Here is an 18,961-nt window from a genome sequence, read left to right as displayed (position 1 = left end):
GTTTTTGTCTTCCATTTCTGGGAAGTTATTTCCTCGTCTGAGGTTTTATTTTCTTGATTTATTAAACTTTAACATGCTACGGAAAACCTCTTCTCTCCTAGCGACTGTTCTCTCCCTTTTAAAAATGGCTCAGGAATGGAAAGCTTGATTTTCCATCTTAGATTTTTTAGGGTCCTTTTAGGTTTATTCTGCCCCTCGTTACTCCCTCCTGTACACTCACACCCGAGGCCGCCGGCATCTGGGCTGAAAGAACCCGTGGCGGGCTTTACACATAAGCAGGAGAGGAGGGTGTCATATTGGCGACAGGCTCCTGCTGGCGGCCGGCGAGCCCGCCGGGGTTAACGGGGGCGCAGGGGTCAGCGCCCTCGAAGTTGGGGGCCTCGGGCGGAGCCGCACCAGAGCCGCGGCGACCGCTCAACCAGAGCGCCTTGCAGTCCCGCTCCGTCCACGGGGAAAGGATCGCCTAATTGGTCGCGATCCCACGGAGGTCTTGCTCTTCCCGGGGCAGTCTCCGGGACCGAGAGCGTCGCGGGGCCGACGCAGGCGGAGCGGAGCCGGCGAGAGGAAAAGCCCAGGCCTGGGGCAGAGGAGGAATGAGGGGCCGGGAGCCGGGGGGATTTCCTCCCGCGCTTCCCCCTCCAACGGGAGCGGAAAATGTGATTTGCTGTGCATTCCAGGCGCGGTTCCCTGGGGTGACCTCTCCCAGCCGGCCTGGGCGGGGGGAGCAGACAAAGAGGCGAGGCAGGCGGAGAGGGGACCCCGCGGGGAGGCAGGAGGGGTGCGGGGGGCGGGGGCAGTACCGGGAAAGGGGGCGGATAGCGGGTCCCGCGGCGGCGGCGGCGCCTGGCCAATGGAGAGGCGCGGCCCCGGGCGCCGCGCTCCGCCGCCGGCATTTAAACGGGAGACGGCGCGATGCCCCGCACTCGGTGCGCCCTCCGCGGATCGGGCGACCTAGTGTGCAGCAAGAGCGGTGCTCTCTGTCCCGCTGACCCCGCGCCGAGCCCGGGCGGCTCGTGCCGCGGCCGCACACCGCGCCACGCGTCGAGAGCGCAGGCCCCGAAGGCCCGCAGCACTGACAGGTGAGCGCGGAGGCGCGGGCGTGTGTGTGTGTGTGTGTCTGTGTGTGTCTGTGTGTGTCTGTGTGTGTGTGTGTGTGTGTGTGTGTGTGTGTGTGTGTGTGTCGGCAAACGACTGCCGCGTCTCGCTCCGTGCAGACTTGCCGTAGCCCTTCGTGAGCGCAGGCCGAGGCCCCGCGATCCCTGGGTGAACCCTGAAGAACCATCGCGGGGTCTTTCGTGCCAAGGTCTTGGCTGCCATGACCTCACCTTGCGCGGTCTGCAGGGCAAGACTGGGAAAGAGGATGTCAAGAGCAAGAGCCCCGCATCCCAGTTCCACCTCCCGGAGCTCCGCTAATAACGCTCCTGGTGTGTTTGGCAGCCGCGCTTGCCCGTCGCGTCCGCTGGGTGAGGGCGCAGAGTCCGTGAGTCCAGAGCGCAGGAGCAGAGGGATAATGAGCGAGCGGGAGCAGTGAGGCGCTGCGGGGACCTTCAGCTCGACCGCAAACACCGGGGCAGGTTGCAATGAGAGGGTCCCATTTGTTTGAGGCGGGGCGCTGGGTCTGGGGACTTTCGGGGCGCGCACGTCGGGGGGCCGTGAGTGATCCTGCCCTGAGGTGGTGGATCCTGAGAATCAGCGATGCATTTGCCTCTCCCCAAGATGGAGACTCATGCAACAGCGGAGCTGTGGAGTTCCGCCGTGGCGGAAACCCAAGGGTCAGGTAACTGGACAGCTGAAGTGAGGTGCGCGGTCCCGGACGCCTAGTCCCGCGAGCCCGCGGTGCTCACATAGCAAACACCGCACACACTGCGCGCTTGTGCGCGCTGTTTCCTCTTCTAGGCTTCTCCCTGCCCCATGCGCTTCTCGGCTGAACTGCGGACGTCCGGGCAATGGGCAGTGACAACTCGCCGGGTCCCACTTGTGCGGGTACCCTTTAATTTGTGTCCGAGAGGCCCCTGCCTCACCTCGCCGCGCCTTCCTAGAGACGGACTAGGCGGGACTGGCGGCGGGAGGCTGGTCCCTGGGCTTGGACGCCCAGGTCATCCCTCGTCCTCCCCCGCCACTTTGCTGACCCCTCTGCAGCTCACGGAGCAAGGCAGGCGGGCGGTGGGGTGTCGGGGCCGTCACCTTGACGGCCGGAGTTACTCGTAGATTTCTGGCTTAGGAAGAACAGACGCGCCACCGCTCTGGCTTGGCATTGTCTTCGGATCCCAGCTCTGCCTTGGGGGCGCCCCAGCCTGGCGTTTCCCCGCGCAGGGCTCTGGTGATGGCCCCCCGGGCGAGGCAGGGGGCAGACAGGAGCCTCTCTAGTGAAGCCCTTCCAGCGCGCCCAGAGCTGGCTCCCCAGTCAAATCTGGGTGCGCTTTCTCCTCTTTTAGACAGAAATATAGCCTCGAAGTTAGGGGTTAAAAATCTCTTCTTAAATGTTACAAGGGCAGAGAGGCGACCATCGGTAGGTAATTGGATCTCCCGCTGCAAAGAGCAGATCCAAGCGGTGTGCGCGTCTGTTTATGTTCCCCTTCGAGATGGTGCCAGGACACGAGTTGATTAAAACAATCTACTGTGTTAAGTGGGTCACCAGGGACTTAAGCTGTCCCAGGGACCCCAGAGTAGTGGCTTCCTTTTGGCTGTACATACAAGTTAAATAAATAGCGGAGAAGAGGTTAAGATAACCCTGAACTCAGGGTGAGGAGTCTTCTTTCACCCAGGGCTTTCCACTTTCCAGCACCCTCTTTTTCTTTTTCTTTCTTTCTTTCTTTCCTTCTTTTTCTTTCTTTTTTTCTTTCTTTCTTTTTTTCTTTCTTTCTTTCTTTCTTTCTTTCTTTCTTTCTTTCTTTCTTCCCTCCCTTCTCTCTCTCTCTCTCTCTCTCTCTCTCTCTCTCTCTCTGTCTCTCTCTCTCTCTGTCTCTCTGTCTCTCTCTGTCTCTCTTTCTGGGATGCAGGACTTAAAAGGATGGACTTTTCAAAGCAAGGAGGGAAAGAAGAATATTAAACAAAATTACAGATTCTCATCTCCTCCCGGGCACACTGCAGCCTACAGTGGTAGGCGATTTGATTACCATCACTGGATAAATTGCACACTCCAAATTGTTAGTATTAACTAATTATTTAAGGGCTCTTTAGAACTTAGTTGCTGTGTGTAGGGCTGTGTGTGTGTGTTTAACCCCCAGGTCATTGTAGGAATTAAAGTGTTTTGTAAACTTTGTAATTTCACAGGTTTCCTATTTTCTTAAAAGTTCCTTTTGAGTGAAATGTTTTGGTAACCCATGCACGATCTATGGGAAATCCAAGTTGGCTAACATAGACTTGTGTGAATGGTTACACAGGGGAGAACAGAAACCTATTACATCCTCACCTTTCTGAATGAGAGCTGCCTGCCTTGTCTTCTAAACTGAAGCCCTAATCTTAAGGTTTAAGTGTTAAAAGTGATACAATGCCACGAAATTTTATGCCACAAACCCAGCTCCCAAGAAATGCTTGTCAGCAACAAAGCTGTGGAGCAGCAAAGCTGTGCAGAATAGAGTGTAGGACAGACGGGAAAACCTAAACCTTTTATGTAAAAGGAGTGGGGGAGGTAGGGGAGGTGACTGTAGCATCCAACTGAAAGCACAAATCAGGCCAGTGTTATCAGCCTATGTCTTACATCTGCAAGGAATTGTCTTTAGTTTTAACATATGCTCTTAGAAATGCAAAGTACAACAATAATTCCTGGGACCAGAAAGGTTTTTTTCTTTACATGTGAACAAAATAGAGAATTATTTGAGTCACAATATTGTTCAAATTTGATTGCATTAGAAACAAGTCCATGTGTCCCTTATTAAATACCGTGCTGAGTGTCCATAGAATAGTGGTTAAGGACATGTGTTTGGGGGCTAGGGAGAATGGGGCTCAAACCCTGTCTTTCCCATGAGGGGCTGTGTGACCTTGGACAAATTCCTAACTTTTCAGAGTCTGAATTCCCTGATCATCCGTAAAAGGAAGATGATATTGTCTACCTCATATTTTGTTGTGAAAAATCAATTATAAAATTCAGTCAGAATTGAGCATAATGCCTGGCATAGGGTTTAAAAAATAGAGGTGGCTCTTAGTGGTGGTATTGGGAGAGGCAGTAACATTATAGGACATCAGCGTGTACCACAAGGTGGTTCTGAAATGAAATCACAAATCCCACTCACACAGGGACCAACACACATCTTTCACTACAATATAGAACCTATGGCTTGACTGACTCTCAATAGTGCTGCTCAGTGAACATTTAACATTTATTACTTTCTAACTTGTCTCCTTTTGACCACAAGAATTGTGTACCATCATTACCTTCACCAAAAAAATCTTCGGATGAGCCTTGAGAGCTCCTGAGATACTTAACTACTAGGTGGTCTCCTCCCTGCCCTATATGATGTTGGGCCCAAGCCTGACTTAGCCTGAATGGTCTTCAGAATAGGGAGGTTGCAGTTAGGGTACTTGCAATACATACAGGATGAGACTTTATCCTCTACTAGTTTGCCTTTGGTGCAAATTGTCTGAAAACAAAAAAATCGATGCAGTATATTCTTTTATTTTTTTAATTTATTTATTTGTTTATTTATTTATGGCTGTGTTGAGTCTTCATTTCTGTGCGAGGGATTTCTCTAGTTGCGGCAAGCGGCGGCCACTCTTCATCGCGGTGTGCGGGCCTCTCACTGTCGCGGCCTCTCCCGTTGCAGAGCACAGGCTCCAGACATGCAGGCTCAGTAGTTGTAGCTCACGGGCTTCATTGCTCTGTGGCATGTGGGATCTTCCCAGACCAGGGCTCGAACCCGTGTCCCCTGCATTGGCAGGCAGATTCCCAGCCACTGCGCCACCAGGGAAGCCCAATGCAGCAGGATATTCTTAAGAATATCTGCTCAATTTCTAAAAGTTGACTGCCTTTTTAAAAATTAAAGATCCAATTTAAAAACAACCTTTGCCCTTCTCAAAGATTTAGTTCTGAGAAATAGGAATAGGGTCTTCTAAAACCTGGCCTGCACTTAGAGCCTGTGCTGTCACTTCCATTATTTTTTTAATACTGGGGAATAATTTGATGGCATGCCTGTTGAATAGCTTTCTAAAATTCAATTCATCAAGAGGAATTGATCAGCCACAGACGTCTGGCTTGCTGGTCATTGTCTCCTCACTGTTTATCCCACTCAGCACTCCATTTAACTGAATACAAGCAGGTTGCTTAGCGAAAATGAGAAATACGGCAAGAAGAGCGCTGAAAGGAGCTGGCCTAAACTTTCCCAAAGACATCGAGCATATTAGAAACAGGTTACACGTAACACTTTTATTTCTGATTCCCCAGAATTCCATGATTGTGTTCTCACAGCCTGGCGAAGATTGGAATAAATCACCATGACCTGCACAGGACAGAGGGTGGCTGATAGGGCGTATTTTTGTGCAGATGTTCGCTGTTGATCACTTGGGGCAACCTGAAGGAAAGCATCAGATAGAGGAGACATGCTCTGAGAGTATCTACGTCCTCTGGGACAAATGGATTAGAGGGGAGAACAGTGGTAAAGGAAGAAAAAAGATAGGGGTGGGTGGGTCTTGCTGGTGGGAAACAGTTGCAGAGAAACTCATCATGAAAATTTGATCACGTTAGTTGGAGAAGCAGAAATACATTAAGGGGAAGCTGAGGTAGCATTTGAAAAGAATATTGTCTGCAAAGGAAAATAAAGGGAGGTCTTTGTGGGTGTCTGATGCGCTCTGGGTCCATGAGATGCAGCTTTCATTTAATAATGTGAGTGGGTCATTTCATGAATGCAAATTACCAGAACTGTTTTCAGCTCTCGTTTGGATAATGGATGGTAATTCGTAAGACCTAAATCTGGATTAGCCTTTGGATTCATTTTTGATAACGAGGCACTTTGCTAGGTGTTGATGGGAAAAAGAATTATACCTAAGGAACTTACATTTTCTTGGTTTCCTCCATGTCTGTGATATTTACAGAGTGAAAATTATTTGGTGGCAAGACAATTGGGATTTCAAGAACACAACAGCCCTATTTCCTTCAATGAGTAATCAAGATCATTTTGGTGTGGAGGAGGTTGGGTGACTGACCACAGTGACTTGACAGAGCCCTGGTTCTAGAACCGGTTCTATTTCTCATCCCCCTCCCTCTTACTTGTGTGGGATATGCAGAGTCCTTCAGAGCACTGCTGTTCTCTAAGAAGCTGAGGTCTCTGTTGATTGAGATTCCTAAGGTTTTTGTTTTTGTTTTTGTTTTTGTTTGCGGTACGCGGGCCTCTCACTGTCGTGGCCTCTCCCGTTGTGGAGCACAGGCTCCAGACGCGCAGGCTCAGCAGCCATGGCTCATGGGCCCAGCCGCTCTGCGGCATGTGGGATCCTCCCGGACCGGGGCACAAACCCGTGTCCCCTGCATCGGCAGACGGACTCCCAACCACTGCGCCACCAGGGAAGCCCCCTAAGGTTGTTTTTTTCCTCTCTCCAAATAACTAGTTATAAGATTTAAGAACTCAAAAGCTGAAGATATTTAAAGAGTAGGCTTTTTGAAAATGAAAAGCCATTTCATAATATTTTTCACACCTAATAAATTTTGAGAAAAATTTACTTTTCTTAAAAAGTCTGTCACTCTAAAAAAAAAAAAAGTGTCACTCTAGACCCCTTTTTCTCATGGGATTTGCACACTCCCATAGGAACAGGAAGTCAGTCCAAATTAAAACAGAAAACCACAGTTGACTAATTTTGAATTTACTGCTTTATTGTTGGTTTCTTTCAGAGTGAATACAATGGCTTTTTTTTTTAACATCTTTATTGGAGTATAATTGCTTTACAATGGTGTGTTAGTTTCTGCTGTATAACAAAGTGACCACTATACATATACATATATCCCCATATCCCCTCCCTCTTGCGTCTCCCTCCCACCCTCCCTAGGTGGTCACAAAGCACCGAGCTGATCTCCCTGTGAGATGTGGCTGCTTCCCACTAGCTATCTATTTTACATTTGGTAGTGTATATATGTCCATGCCACTGTCTCTCTCTCTAAAAAAAAAATGGTTCTGAAGAACCTAGGGACAGGACTGGAAAAAAGATGCAGACGTAGAGAATGGACCTGAGGACACGGGGAGGGGGAAGTGTAAGCTGGGACGAAGTGAGAGAATACAATGGCTTTAATTGGAAATATAAACCCTATAGTGTTCTCCATGGGACCACGTAAAAAGAAATAGGTATATGGAGTTTTCTTGGAAAAAGGAAGAGAAGCATTAAGAAGCTCCCTATAGGCTAGACTCTGCTGATCTTCAGCATGTGTGAAGACATTTTAAATGCAAAGAACAGAAACTCTGTCGGTCAGTGTGGTCCACGACAATCATTCATTGAACAAAAGAGCATCTACTCTGCCAGGCATGGAGGAAGAGGTGATGAAAAAGCCCTCATGACTCTCAGACTTGATATTTATTTAATGACAGATGGGAAATGCCAGATAGGGAAAGCTGAGTATAAAGGAGGTCCTTAAGTGGTGTAGAGAAAGAAAATTGCATTTTTTTGGATAGATGTTTGTGGGTATGGCTGGCCCCATGACTTGAATCTCTCCCATGTAGTCAATATACCTTCCCAGTCAAGTCTCAGATTGGCCTCTGTGATGTTGGCTCTGAAATCTTGGATTGTTCTGGAGGCCATTTTTAGGAGGGATGGGGAAGATGGTGGGTGGTGGCCTAGGGCTGTCTTATGTGTTCCTCTTGGAAATGGGCAGAGACTGAATTTTAATTTAGATCGTGGCCTGGAATTGAATAAAAACAGAAACTTGTGAAAGCTTCTTGAATTCACAAGATATTTGCCCAGGAGACTGGTCCGTCATGGCTCAAGTTGTCCTACTCTCTGGAGAAAATCAGCACTGTTTTATAAGTGGTGTTTTAAAGACAAAACAAGGAAATTAATTTGTTGCTGTTGTTGAGGCAAAAAATGCTCTGTTTAAAGAACAAAAATGCTGTAACATAAACTGACCAAAGCCAGGGAGTCAGAGCAGGAGCTAAATGTCACATTATCAGCTCCAAACTTGAACTTGCCCAAAAGTACTAGGTTAATGTCTAAAAGATGGTGCCATTTAAGAATATGTTGAATTTAATATTTAATTATCTTAATTGGACATTATCCTTAGGGTTGCATGGTATCTACTTACAGGGGCTGCCCTTTAGAGAATGCAGATTCCACCCTGCCTTTGTCTTTGAAAAGTAACTGCTCCAGCTACTAATACCAACTTGGATAGCTCCTTGGGGGCCACGGTGAGGTTACTGTTAAATTGCATTTAGTGGTTATCATGTGTCACACTGGTGGACAGAAGAGAGCAGGGACGTGGGTACTTCACAGCTGTGTCCTCGGGTTCAGAACTGTGGTGGATGTGGAAGACAGGGGAAACCTCTGGATTCAGGTCAGACTTGGTGTGATGGCCTGAGGAGGGAGGCTGGGAATTTGAAACTGTGCTCATTGAGAAGAAAATCCCTCCACATTTTCACAGCTCCCTCTGTGCCCCACGGCTGCAGGTGCTACAGGTGTTGCAGCTCAAAGCTTATTAGAAAGGCAGACCTACTGAATGATAATCTGCATTTTATCAATATCCCCAGGTGATTGTCTGCACACTCAGGTTTGAGAACCACTGTCCCAGGAGAATCTTAGGACTCTGATGCTTCTCTCTTGCACCCTCTTTTTTTTTTTTTTTGCTGTACGCGGGCCTCTCACTGTTGTGGCCTCTCCCGTTGCGGAGCACAGGCTCCAGACGCGCAGGCTCAGCGGCCATGGTTCACGGGCCCAGCCGCTCCGCGGCATGTGGGATCCTCCCAGACCGAGGCACGAACCCGTGTCCCCTGCATTGGCAGGCAGACTCTCAACCACTGCGCCACCAGGGAAGCCCCAACTTTCCGTTTTTTTTGTCAGTTTTCCCTTTGCCTCCACTCCCCTTATTTCATTTTTTTTTGCCATTGTTCATATGCCATTGCTCCTACTGACCCATATCTAACTCCAGACCCATCCACAATAATTCATTATCATTAACTTATTCAACATGTCTGTGGCACTTACTAATGTAAATATTTGCACATACCTGTTCTCTTGTGTCCATTTTCTACCTTCTAAATTCTATATACACACACACACATATGTGAAGGACGTACTTCATTATTTTAAAAGTAGATGGGCTTCCCTGGTGGCGCAGTGGTTGAGAGTCCGCCTGCTGATGCAGGGGACACGGGTTCGTGCTCCGGTCCGGGAAGTTCCCACATGCCGCGGAGCGGCTGGGCCCGTGAGCCATGGCCGCTGAGCCTGCGCGTCTGGCGCCTGTGCTCCGCAACGGGAGAGGCCGTGATAGTGAGAGGCCCGCGCACTGCGATGAAGAGTGGCCCCCGCTCGCCGCAACTGGAGAAAGCCCTCGCACAGAAACAAAGATCCAACACAGCCAAAAATAAATTAATTAATTAATTAAAATAAATAAATAAAAGTAGAACAATGTGTATCGTGGTATTAAGAATGATATAATGAATATCTGTGCCCAGTTTAAAAATGAGAATGAGTGATCCAGGAATCTTATGAATTACATCATCTTTCTGGTAAAGTAATTTGTTCTGTCTGCAGTACCACCATATTTAGTTAGTTTTCTAATTGCTTTCAGTTTTACATCAATTTTGATCTGAACAACATATCTAGGGATATGAGGTATTTGTATCTTTGCTTAAATAAAGTCATTTATTAAAAGGTAAAGTGAAATTTTCTCTAGGTCAGAAAGCAAGCTGTTATCCTAGGACTTCGACTAGAAGCTGAGTCTTGACTTTTCATCTAGTGCTCTTCCTGGGAAGGATTCTTCCTCTTTCTGGCCTCCACACATCTCCTTCCGATGCCTGATAACACTGAACATCTCATAAGCATCCAATCAAGCGAACTCAGGAAGGGTTCAGGCCAGTCAGGGAGAAATAGTGAGACCCTTTCCTGTCAGATGAGCCCTCTGGCTGGCGAGGCTAATTCATCTATTTACGTAGTAGGAACTTAACCAAATATTGTCAAGTACAAGAATGAATAACTGTATATAAAATAAACAACAAGGACCCTACCTGTATTCAGTATCTTGTAATAACCTATAATGGAAAAGAATCTGAAAAAGAATAAATATATATATATGTATAACTGTATCACTGTGCTGTACACCTGAAACTAACACATTATAAATCAACTATCCTTCAATTAAAAGAAAAAAAGAATGAATACAGTTAAGGGACCATAATACAAAGTCAAACGTAGTTGGTGTCAGGAAGCAATTCCCCTGGGAGGACAAGTGACAGAGCTCACGTCTTGGCTCATTCACTGGCTGACCCTGGGCAAGCTACTTCATGGCTTAATGGCCCAGAGGGTAACGAGAATAACAATACCTAATGCACGATACCGTGAGAGGCAATGAAATCGTTTACGTCGAGTGTTTAGCAAGTGCCTGATAAAACATTAGCTGTTTTATGAATGTTTTCATTAATTATCTTTTCCATTTTTCATGTCTCTCCTCTCTGTGTCTCCCCCCTTTAGCATGAGCCGTACGGCCTACACTGTGGGAGCCCTGCTTCTCCTCTTGGGGACCCTGCTGCCGGCTGCTGAAGGGAAAAAGAAGGGGTCCCAAGGGGCCATCCCCCCGCCAGACAAGGCCCAGCACAATGACTCGGAGCAGACTCAGTCTCCCCAGCAGCCTGGCTCCAGGAACCGGGGGCGGGGCCAGGGGCGGGGCACTACCGTGCCCGGGGAGGAAGTGCTGGAGTCCAGCCAGGAGGCCCTGCATGTGACGGAGCGCAAATACCTGAAGCGAGACTGGTGCAAAACCCAGCCGCTGAAGCAGACCATCCACGAGGAGGGCTGCAACAGCCGCACCATCATCAACCGTTTCTGCTACGGCCAGTGCAACTCCTTCTATATCCCCAGGCACATCCGGAAGGAGGAGGGCTCTTTTCAGTCTTGTTCCTTCTGCAAGCCCAAGAAGTTCACCACCATGATGGTCACGCTCAACTGCCCCGAACTACAGCCACCCACCAAGAAGAAGAGGGTCACTCGTGTCAAGCAGTGTCGTTGCATATCCATCGATTTGGATTAAGCCGGGCCTACCCAGCCTGTCCTTGGGGTGCAAGCCCCCAGGCGGGCCCAGAACCAGACCTAAATCAACCTGATTCTTACTTGGCTTAAATCTAGAGGCAAGAAGAACCACCAGCTGCCTTCTGCCAGGAGCCTGCTAGTGCGTAGTTTGTGTGCATGAGTGTGCATGGGTCCCTGTGGGCGTTTGCAGACACCAGAGGAAACACAGTCTCTGCTAGAGGGTACTTCCTATTATGTAAACGTATCTGCTTCCATGCGGGATGGTACGGAAAGCCCACACCACCTGAGGCACATTTGGAGGGACAGGGTTCTGCCTTGGTCTTCCATGTGCCCTCCTGGGGACCAGAACCTCCCTTCAGAATGAGTGTTAATGGAAGAGGCTACTCTGAGGGCAAGAGATCTGTTTTAGTGCTGCCTTGGCCTTAGGATATTTCAACCTGTGCTTGCTTTCCCCCTTCCTCTTCCCTGTCACAGTCCATCCCTTCTTAGGATCTCAGTGACTATTTCCGTCTAATCCCCTACCTGCCAGAGGCTCTAAAGTAACTCACTTGACCACAGATGCAAATGTTTCCTATTTGGGGAAGACCTTTCAGACTCTGGGGGAGGCTGGTAGGGCAGGAAGGTTAGAGGATTGAGAGAAGGGAGAGATCGCAGGTGAGGACCAGTTGGCCCAGCAAAATTCAGGAGGGAGGTGTGCAGAGCCTGGAAAGGCCAACCCCCAAACACGGTGAGACCCATGCTTTAGCAAGTTTTTTCCTGGTATTTAAAGAACCCAAGGAAACAGAGGAGAAATGAAATTGCCCCCCCCAAGATCATTAACTTTGTGAGTCACTGTGACTGTGGAAATTAGCTGTAACCCAATACCAAACTTAAAACATAAATATTGACCACTCCTATTTTCAGAACCAAGTGAGTGAGCGAAACCAAAACATCCCCTCCTGCTTGGCCCCTCAGATGGACAAAAGATGTAGTTCAGAAACCCCCCCCCCCCACAGGAATAGGAAAAAGACAAAAACCTTATAAGCAGAAGGTCTTATTATCTTTCCTTTAGGCTGGGGTATAATCACCTCTTTCCCAGTTCCTTATTCCTGTGTCATGTTTCTGAGAGCCACAAGCCTGTATTGTAAAGATTCTGCCTCTGCCGAATGCACCTGACAGTGAAGGACCAGGCTAAGATAAGAGCGTTTAGGCCTGCTCCTTTCTAGAAAGAAGTATATTTGGGGTCTTTTTGTTTTAGCCATCTATAAGAGATTGAGCTGGAGAGCAGAGGAGAGTAAGGAAAGGAAGGAGATTGCCTCTGGCTAAGGAGTAGTCAAAAGTCAGGGAGGACATGTAAGGGATACACCAGCCCTTCTTCCTTTGCCCTTGAAGGGTCTAATGGGAACCCCCAGTTAAGAAATGAGAGTATTTGTGTGCATTAGCTGTCCTACAGCTGGTAGGACTTATGTAACATTGTAACCATTTGGAAACTACTGTTCCCTGATTAAACTTAGGTTATTTGCAATGCGTATTTAGTATTTATCTGATGGCCAAAGCACAGGGTGGGTGAACCTTCCTGCATTTTGGATTTGGACAACTTGCTCTCTTCAAGCCTGAGGTTTTATATGTAAACCCCCCCACCCCCGATACGATTCTTGCCTTGCATCCTCTCAGTCTCACCAGCCAAGTCATGTGTAACATGGGAAACAAACACCATAGACTTGTGTTTCAGTTGCCCATGAAGGCTCCAGCATTCAAAGGACCAATGCAACTAAAGAGGCTGTTTTTATTTTATTTCTGTTTTGGTCCAGTGCTTTCCCTACTAACAAATAAATAGGAACCATACTTTGAGGCAGAAGTCATCTTGAACACCCGAAATATTGGGTCTAATTTTAAAACTTTGAAATTCACTACTGATGATTCTACACTAGGCGAATTTGTGCAAACACACAGTCTGTGCATGTCACATACACCGTATGCCCCTGCCCTAAATCCTTGTATCGTCCACGTCCTCCCAACAATAAAACGCAGATTGGATTTAATTAAGCATGCAAATGCTAAGCTAGAATTTTGAGGGTGGGGGAGAGGAAAAGAAAGGGGAAGGAGCTGAAAATATAAAACCACACTAGAGAGGAGGAGGGACGCTCAGAACCAGCAGACACCGAATCTCTCTTGTTCTGACTCTGCCACGAGCATGCAGTTTTGTTAAAAAGAGATGACTTCAGTTGGCAGCAGGAATCTTCTTTTAGTAGCTTGTACCACAGTCTTTTTTTACTTTTTTTTTTTTGCGGTATGCGGGCCTCTCACTGTTGCGGCCTCTCCCGTTGCGGAGCACAGGCTCCGCACGCGCAGGCTCAGCGGCCATGGCTCACGGGCCCAGCCGCTCCGCGGCATGTGGGATCCTCCCGGACCGGGGCACGAACCCGCGTCCCCTGCATCGGCAGGCGGACTCTCAGCCACTGCGCCACCAGGGAAGCCCTGTACCACAGTCTTGCATGTAAGTTGGATTTGGCTTAAGTAAAGAGAATTTCCTCAAAATGAGCTTCACTGGGGTAATCAGCAGCATAACTGCCCTAAAAGCACAGCACTAGCCAAAGAGGGAAATGTCTGCTTATTGCGTCTACATTAAGACTAGCCCAAGTCCCGCGTGTCTTCCAACATTTATTGAAAGTGCCGTATCTGTCACATATTGTATTGGAGTCACCGATGATGTAATGATATGTTTTCTTCATTACTATAGTAGAATTTTTTATGGCAAGATATTTGTGATCTAGATCTTTCCTATTAAAATAATGCCAAACACCAAATATGAATTTTATGATGTACACTTTGTGCTTGGCATTAAAAGAGAAAAACACATCCTGCAAGTCTGTAAGTTGTTTTTTGTTATTGTAGTTCTGCAAAGTTAAAAATGTAAGTGAAAAATCTGGAGGAAAGGATAATTTCCACTGTGTGGAATGTGAATAGTTAATCAAAAAGTTATGGTTATTTAATGTAATTATTAACTCAAATCCTTTGGTCACTGTGATTTCAAGCATGTTTTTTTTCTCCTTTATATGACTTCCTCTGAGTTGAGCAAAAGAAGAGGCTGGCGCATTGTATATTGTTGGAGGCTTTTATCAGAGGGAAACAAAATCTTGACACATCTGAACGTGTGTTACAGAGTCAAGACCTGAGCTTTTATTTTTTTAATTGAATGTTCCTTAAAGGTTAACATTTCTGAGGCAATTTAAGAAAGATCTTAAATGTTATTTTGGAAGAATTAAAATGTGTGTATACAAACAAATAGCAGATAATAATGAACAGTTCACAAGTTCCTTTAAGGAGAAAATCTGAAATAAAAAATGTATGTACAGAACATTTATAAATGACCAGTTAATGCTGAAGAGTGAAAGTAGTTCTGATTTGTCATTCTCAATATATTTAATATCAACTGCATTATGTATTATGTCTGCTTTAATCATTTAAAACAACAAATTTATGAAGACTATGACTGGGGTCCTCTGCTGTCTCTGAGGATGAGAGGGGATTTGATAGTCTCATAAAAGCTAATTGGGTTGAAAGCAATGTTTTATGAATCTGTAACTAGAATTTAATTCCACCCCAATAATGTTCTATATAACCTTTCCCAAAGAGCAATCAATAAATTGAACCTCTTCTCTGTGTGTGTGTGTGTGTGTGTGTGTGTGTGTATGTGTGTGTGTGTATTTCATTGGTAATGTTCACAGGGCAGGGCTGGGGCAGGGATTCACTTGTCATGGGAAGGGAGGTAGAAAACAGATCATGAGATCTCTTGTGATCTGAAAGGAAATTTATTTTCTCCACTCAGACCTTCCAGGTCCCACTTGATTTCAGGAGGACACCTCAGGCCATGGCAATTAGAGGCAGGGGAGATCTGGTGAGCAGTGGAAAGTACCAACCTCTTCCCCAGAGCTAGAAAGAAGAGTTAGAATGCTTCTGAGAAGCCTTCAGATACTGGAAGAATTGTCACACTGAAAAGATAATAGCTTTATTTTGAGGTGTTCAGGGGAAAAGGGGGAGAAAGATTTGGGGCTCAGTAGAAGAAAGAGCTTTCTAATGACGAGAGTGATGCGGCAATGCAATGAGTTGCCTTTGAGATGGTCAACTCCCTGTCCTTGGAAATATTAGAACGTATGCTAGATATCATTTGATAGGGATTTGCAGCATTGCGAGGTATTGTCCTGGATGTGCAATTGAATGAGTGGATTTCTGAGGTCCCTTTCTACTCAGATGTACAATACAGGATTTATACTAGGTATTGGTACACTGCCAGTGATAATGAAAGTGCCAGAAACTATATATGGAGTGCTTATGCCAGACACTGTCAAGGATTTTGTTTTCCACTTAATTTTCATAGTGACTCAACAATATGAATACCATTATCATCACTGCTAGGAGGCAGTGAACTCATAAGTCTTAACTGCAGTAGCTGTGCGCTTAAACACTATGGAAAATTGTGAGATTTTCAACTTATCAGTTTGTTCTTTTAAGGATAGAATGCAGCAGTCTAAAAATAGATCCAACTCTTGCTTATTTCATCTAATGATGAAGGCCACCCTGAGTTTGTAGATGGCGTCATCAGGAGCCCCAGCTCTGAAACATTCGAAGCCTCTTTGCCACCTCTCTTTCTGTCGCGGCCTCCTTGGACTTGGAGCGGAAAGAAGGCAGCAAGTACCAAGGAGACAGTGTCCTCAGAAAAGCCACACTCACACCTAGGAGGTAATGGCTGGACAGGGTTTGAAAAGGTAGTGGGATTGGAAACAAATGCATTCTAGGTTTCAAAAAAAGTATGTAACAAGACATCAGCAAAAATGTTGGAGTGAGGAGTTTTGAAAATTTTTTCCTCCATAAAAGCAATGAGAAACTGGCAAAAATGTTTAGAACTCTGGAAATTAACCTAAGGCTTGCCGCAGTCTGAGGAACGTTTATTGAAGAGAAAAGCTGAATCTCTGTAACAACAGTGAGCACTGTGATATTGTAACTTGCCCTATTCTCATCTCCCTCTCCAGCTCCATAGAAGACTTGAAAACCAACAGCTGGCAACTATAGTGAATACCAGCAGTCTGGCAGCCACTGGAAGAGGTAGAATGAGACTGGAGTTCTTTCAAAGCCCAATACCCAGAGAACTGTAATTATTTGACCTGTCAGGCCCTGAAGGCCCCCCTTGCAAAGGTATCTTTACTTGACCTAATTGGAAACTGCCAAGTGTGAAAAGCCCCGTTGAAAGCAGAGGCAACTGATTATTTTTGTGGCTGCATGAGGCAGTAGATAGCAGTTGGGGCAAGCAATAGCCTAAACAAAAAGCTTAAAAGGATGGGGCTTCCCTGGTGGCGCAGTGGTTGAGAGTCCGCCTGCCGATGTAGGGGACGTGGGTTCGTTCCGCGATCCGGGAAGATCCCGCATGCGGCGGGGTGGCTGGGCCCGTGAGCCATGGCCGCTGAGCCTGCGCATCCGGAGCCTGTGCTCTGCAACGGGAGAGGCCACAACATTGAGAGGCCCGCGTACCGCAAAAAAAAAAAGGGAAAAGTACTATGAAACTTACAAAAATAAAAAGGACTATAAGAATACCATAAACAATTGTATGCCAACAAATTAGAAACTTTGATAAAATGGACAAATTCCTAGTCTTTTAAGCCTTACTCCTCTCTCTTCCCCTCTGTCCCACATCTGAGCAAGCTGAGAAGAAAGCCCAGGTTCTTTCATTTACCACTGATGAGATGATTGAACTATACAAGGGCCCCTCTCCCCCAGGTGGGAACCCTCATCCCAGCATCATTTGTTAACCATCATAAAAACTGCAAGTCAGTTTCCTTTCCCTGCTCTCTTAAGCCATTTTCAGACCAGGTTGGGAGGCCTGCCCTGCTCTCCACAGAAAGCCTCATTATGTGAGTAATAAATCTTTTCATATACTCTTGGGGTGTTTGTGGTGTCACCGGTCTGAACCAAACTTTGGGTAAGGGTCTACTCTGTTTATACAGGTGTTCACAACACCTAGAAACACACAAACTCCTGAAACTAACTCAAGAGGAAACAGATATTTGAATAGAACTATCAGAAATAAAGAGATTGAATTCGTATTCAAAAAACTTTGCACAAAGAAAACCCTAAGACCATATGGCTTCACTGGTGAATTTTACCAAATATTTAAAGAATTAATACCAATTCTTTATAACCTCTTCTAAGAAAATAGAAACACTTTCTACCTCATCCCATGAGACCAGTATTACCATGAAAACCAAAACCAGACAAAACATCATAAAAGAAAACTATAGACAAATATCACTTATAAACATAGATGCAAAAATCCTCAGCAAAATACTAAGTAAGTGAATCCAGCAACATATACAAAGGATTATACACCATGCTTAAGTGAGATTTGCCCAGGAATGTTAGGTTAGTTTAATCATAAATCAATGCAATATGACATATTAATAGAATATAGGGAAAAAAACACAATCATATGGAAAAATCACTTGACAAAATCCAACACCCTTTCATGATACAATCACTCAACACACTAGGAATAAAAGGGCATTTCCACAACCTGAAAAGGGCATGTATGAAAAACCAACAACTAACATTACTTAAAGGTGAAAGAAAGGCTGAAAATTTCTGCATTAAAATATCTTTACCGCTTCTTTTCAGTATTGTACTGGAGGCTCTAGCAGGGTAATTAGGCAAGTAAGGGAAAATAAAGTCATCCAGACTAAAAAGGAAGAAGTAAAACTATTTCTATTTTCAGATGACATGATCTTATATGTAGAAATCCTAAGGAATTGACAAAAAAAGTATTAGTGCTGTCTTAGTCTATTCAGGCTACTATAACAAAATACCACAGATTAGGTAGCTTATGAACATCAGACGTAACTTCTCACAGTTTGGGAGGCTGGGAACCCAAGATCAGGGTGCTACATTGGTCAGCTGAGGGCTTGCTTTCAGGTCCCAGACTTCTTGTTGTGTCCTCACATGGTGAAAGGTGTTAGGGATATTTCTGGATCCCCTTTTATAAGGCACTAATCTCATTCATGAGGGTCCCACCCTCATGAATTAAGCACCTCCCAAAGACCCCACCTACTAATTCCATTATCTTTGGTGAGGTTAGGATTTCAACGTATGAATTTGGGGGGACACAAACATTCAGACCATAGCAAAAGCTAATATCAAAGTTGCAGGATACAAGATCAATATTCAAAAATTAATTGTACTCTATACACTAGCAGTGAAAACTCTGAGACAAAATTAAAAAATAATTCCATTTGCAATAGCATCAAAAGAACAAAATACATAGGAATAAATTTAACAAAGGAAGTATAATAAAACTATAAAACACTGCTTAAAGAATTTATGGAACACCTAAATAAACAGAAAGACACCTTGTGTTCATGAATTAGAAGAATTAATATTGCTCTACAGATTTCACACAATCTCTATCAAAATCCTTAACTGGCTTCTCTGCAGAAATTAACAAGCTAATCCTAAAATTTATATGAAAATGCAAGGGACCCAGAATAGCCAAAATATTCTTGAAAAAGGACAAAGTTTAAGGACTCACACTTCCTGATTTCAAAATTTACAATAAAGAATTGCTATAAGGCAAACACTCTTTTAACGGCCATTAGGTTAAGAAATATAATTTTTCCAGTCTCTGCAGAAGCTCTTCTATGCCCCAGCTCAATTTTACCATTTTTTCACACCATAATAATAATCACTCTCCTAACTTTTACAGTAATTTCTTTGCATATCTTTAGTTTTATCGCCAAATTGTGAATCCCTAAACTCTACAGTTTAGTCTGGTTGCAAACGTTTAAGT

The 18,961-nt window shown here is 45.6% G+C and overlaps 1 protein-coding gene across 1 annotated transcript; it reads left to right on the top strand.

Annotated features, from left to right (window-relative positions):
* Window positions 1-904: 904 nt before the first annotated feature.
* Window positions 905-14,682, top strand: GREM1 (gremlin 1, DAN family BMP antagonist). The gene is made up of 2 exons (XM_079913439.1): window positions 905-1,079; window positions 10,597-14,682. The coding sequence occupies exons 1-2, from the start codon at window positions 913-915 to the stop codon at window positions 11,150-11,152; spliced, it is 723 nt and encodes a 240-aa protein (XP_079769565.1). The 5' UTR covers window positions 905-912; the 3' UTR covers window positions 11,153-14,682.
* The last annotated feature ends 4,279 nt before the right edge of the window (window positions 14,683-18,961 follow it).

Source organism: Stenella coeruleoalba, assembly GCF_951394435.1.
Source record: "Stenella coeruleoalba genome assembly, chromosome: 2".
Taxonomy (NCBI): Eukaryota; Metazoa; Chordata; class Mammalia; order Artiodactyla; family Delphinidae; genus Stenella; species Stenella coeruleoalba.
Note: the sequence above shows the minus strand (reverse complement) of the source record. Positions and strands in the feature narration are given on the sequence as shown.